General features: G+C 40.9%; 1 protein-coding gene across 1 annotated transcript; it reads right to left on the reverse strand.

Annotated features, from left to right (window-relative positions):
* Positions 1-350: 350 nt before the first annotated feature.
* Positions 351-2,869, reverse strand: LOC116400767 (transcription factor 7-like 1-A). The gene is made up of 3 exons (XM_031878783.1): positions 1,968-2,869; positions 1,607-1,676; positions 351-1,410 (listed from the first exon to the last, which is right to left on the reverse strand). Exons 1-3 carry the CDS (start codon positions 2,124-2,126, stop codon positions 1,262-1,264), a joined length of 378 nt encoding a protein of 125 aa, XP_031734643.1. The 5' UTR covers positions 2,127-2,869; the 3' UTR covers positions 351-1,261.
* Positions 2,870-4,273: the final 1,404 nt, after the last annotated feature.

Consider the following 4,273-nt stretch of genomic DNA (forward strand, 5'->3'; position numbering starts at 1 on the left):
GTAGTCTCGCTAGCTATAGCATATAGCATCCTGGGCATCACTGGGGATCTAAACACGCGGCTTTGAGAGCACTTGTTTGCAATTGCGCATTAACGTGATTAACCAATGATTTAACTTGCAAGCTAGGACCACTGATTCACCAAACCTGCTTGCTTGCAGTCTCTGTTCCACCACAGTCCCCGACGCTGGTCTCATGATTCATTTTCTAAAGATAGATTTGATTTTGTAGCGAGTAACGAAGGTTTCAGGGGAAATGTATCGGAGTAAAAGTATCAGTTTTCTTTGCAAAATGTAGTGAAGTAAAAGTAAAAGTCAACAGAAATATAAATAGTAAAGTAAAGTACAGATATCCAAAAAAAAAAACGACTTAAGTACAGTAACGAAGTATTTCTACTTCGTTACTATACACCACTGGTAATAACATTGTGCCAAAGATTAGTACATAAGTGTTTCTGTATGAAACCAGTCGACTCTCTGATGCATTCAGCTTCAGGGAGCAGGAAATATGGAAACACCCGTCAATCCTGCAGCTAACGCACCTAAAGCACCTAACGCAGCTAAAGCACCAGACGCACCTAACGCAGCTAAAGCACCAGACGCACCTAACGCACCTAACGCAGCTAAAGCACCAGACGCACCTAACGCACCTAACGCAGGTAAAGCACCAGACGCACCTAAAGCACCTAACGCAGCTAACGCACCTGACGCACCTGACGCAGCTAAAGCACCTAACGCAGCTAAAGCACCAGACGCACCTAAAGCACCTAACGCAGCTAAAGCACCAGACGCACCTAACGCAGCTAAAGCACCTAACGCAGCTAAAGCACCAGACGCACCTAACGCACCTAACGCAGGTAAAGCAGCGGCCATGATGAGAGATCATTCCTACTTCACCAGTAGACTGTGTTCAGGCCTGTCTCACCTCATACCATCACACATCTTATCATAACACACAGTCCCAATGTGAAGAAACACAACCTGTGAACAAGTTAATTTAAATGACATCATGAACTTCTTCAGCTTCTAAAGCTAAACTAGACGATACAAACATCACATTCATGACCCTGAAGAGGTTAAAGAAACATCTTCAGTACATCAACATGATGGACTTTCATGAAGTGAATCCTGGTTTCAGGTCCAGCAGGTCTCACAACAAAGGACCAGGTCTCACAACAAAGGACCAGGTCTTCATCAGACCACCTGGTCATGATGACATCACCTTTACGAGACCCATCGGGTCACTACAGAAGATGTTTAAATGTCAGGTTGAACGTACCGTCCTGGCGCTTGGTGGCAGCGCCCCGTTGTTGAGGTATGGACTACAAAGGTTCAGGTCTGAGATCATGAAGAAGGGGTACCCCACATAGGGGGGGGGCTGGAAGAGACCTCCATCCTGCTGCCTCCTCAGGGCTGAGGAACAAGATGAAAGATCACTTCTCTCATCAGGTTAGTTTAACAGGTTGTGTGCTACATGCTAACTAGTCTTAGCGGCTCATTAGGCTCTGCCTCTTTAGAGAGTCCCAGCACCCTCCTGGGCTGAGCTCACACTGTTTATGTTTATTCATTTGTATTTTAAATGTAACCAAGATATTAATGTGTTCTTTACCTTCTTGAAACAGATGATTGTGTCTGATCCTGTTCTCCAGATCTGTGTTGATCCTGGATCGTCTGTCTGTCTGTACACACAACAACAATAACACAACAACAATAATAACACAACAATAACACAACAACAATAATAACACAACAATAACACACCAACAACCACAATAACAACAACACGCACACACTGATGGTGAACCAGTATCGTGTCTACATAAACCAGCTCCACTAACTAGTCCCAGGTCTCTTAACTGGTTCCAGGTCTCTTAACTGGTTCAAGGTCTCTTAACTGGTCCCAGGTCTCTCAACTGGTCCCAGGTCTCTCAACTGGTCCCAGGTCTCTCAACTGGTCCCAGGTCTCTTACCTCCTCCTCTGAGTCTGACTCGGACTCGTTGACAAGAGAGTTCTTCACATCGTCCAGGTCTCGACCAGAGGACACGTTCCTCTTCTCCTCTTGTTCCCCTTCATCTTTAAAGTTGATCAGTTCATCGTTAGCTCCCAGGTCGTCTCCGTGTAGCGGCATGTCTGGAGGTTAGCCTACAGCTAGCATGAGCTAACATGAGCTAACACGAGCTAACATGAGTTGATGCTAACTTACAGTTTGTATATAAACACAACCGAGCGGAGCGTGAAACCGTTAATAAAGATCCAGCTAACGTTGTGTGAGAGCTTCACGCATCACATGCACCGTTCACGTTAATCTACGGGATTATTCCGTCTTTTATTGGGTTAAAAAACAGTTTATTAAACTAAGCTAACTAGCTACGTGCTGCGTTCACTGACGCGTCTGTTTCTGGACGAATTCCTGAGGTGTGAAGTCTTTATTTAGTCCTCCTCGAGTCCTTAACGTTAGTCCTCGAGTCCTCCTCCACGAACAGAGTCCATTACAGAGAAGGGGTACCACAGGAACAACTATACTAATTATAAAAACACTCTGACGCGCTGACGTGAGGAAATAAGAGTCCGTTAACACGGTGAAAAGTTCACCGTTGAGTTTCTTGAGTTACTCCAGCGGGAAAAGATCAACAGGCCCGTTGAGATTTAACGGTTAAACCAGCAGGTTACACTAACGGTCCATCGTGTTTTAGTGATGTGTGATGATCCAGACCGGTTGTTTGTGGAGACGTGAGAACACTTGGAGCTGGTCGGAGCTTCTGAGACCGAGGAAAAAACTCCGAGATCGGAGGAACAACCAGAGCACCCGGAGAGACTCAGGACTGATCCTGGACCAGTTCAGCAAAGCGCGCTCCTGACTCTGCACAAGCTGAACTGATCCTGGACCAGTTGAACAACAGGTTGATCCCAGAGAAGACACAAAGAGGAGGAGGAGGGAGGAGGGGGTATAAGAAGCTCCGACCAGCTCCAAGTGTGCTATAAATAGAGGGAGATAGAAAACAATGTTTTTAAACAACAGAATACAACTGAATGATAAGACTCAGTAAAATACATCATTTAACACTGTAATACTAATAATGAAAGTATTTATTGCACTAGAATATATATTATTATTTGACACTGGAATAATAATAATACAAGTATTTATTGCACTATTATTACTGTTATTATATAAATAAAACTCAGGCGTCATATTCTGAGTTAGCGGTCTGTGGATGTTTTCATTAGAGGAAGAAGTGCTCATAACTTTTATTAAGTAAATACTCTGTTACAGTAAATGTCTGTATTTAAGATTTTACTTGAAGTTACCTTAAAGTACAGGTGTTAGCATCAAAATATACTAAAAGTAAAAGTACTCATGCTGAATAAATGAATGAGCAGATAAGATAAGATAATCCTTAATTAGTCCAGCAGAAGACTCAGGAAATACATCTAATAATTATCAGTAAAATACATCATTTGACACTGGAATAATAATAGTAGTTTAGTTAGTCACTTTAAACTATAAACATGTAGACAGGCGACTAGTTTAGTTAATCACTTTAAACTATGAACCTATAGACAGGAGACTAGTTTAGTTAATCACTTTAACTTAAACTGTGAACATGTAAACAGGAGACTAGTTTAGTTAATCACTTTAAACTATAAACCTGTAGACAGGAGACTAGTTTAGTTAATCACTTTAAACTGTAAACATGTAGACAGGAGACTAGTTTAGTTAATCACTTTAAACTATAAACATGTAGACAGGAGACTAGTTTAGTTAATCACTATAAACATGTAGACAGGAGACTAGTTTGGTTAATCACTTTAACTTAAACTGTAAACATGTAAACAGGAGACTCGTTTAGTTAATCACTTTAAACTATAAACCTGTAGACAGGAGACTAGTTTAGTTAATCACTTTAACTTAAATTGTAAACATGTAAACAGGAGACTAGTTCAGTTAATCACTTTAAACTATAAACCTGTAGACAGGAGACTAGTTTAGTTAATCACTATAAACATGTAGACAGGAGACTAGTTTAGTTAATCACTTTAACTTAAACTGTAAACATGTAAACAGGAGACTAGTTCAGTTAATCACTTTAAACTATCAACCTGTAGACAGGAGACTAGTTTAGGGAATCACTTTAAACTATAAACCTGTAGACAGGAGACTAGTTTAGTTAATCACTTTAAACTATAAACATGTAGACAGGAGACTAGTTTAGTTAATCACTTTAAACTATAAACCTGTAGACAGGAGACTAGTTTAGTTAATCACTTTAAACT

Source organism: Anarrhichthys ocellatus, unplaced genomic scaffold (genome assembly GCF_004355925.1).
Source record: "Anarrhichthys ocellatus isolate YVR2014 unplaced genomic scaffold, GSC_Weel_1.0 scaffold202, whole genome shotgun sequence".
NCBI lineage: Eukaryota > Metazoa > Chordata > Actinopteri > Perciformes > Anarhichadidae > Anarrhichthys > Anarrhichthys ocellatus.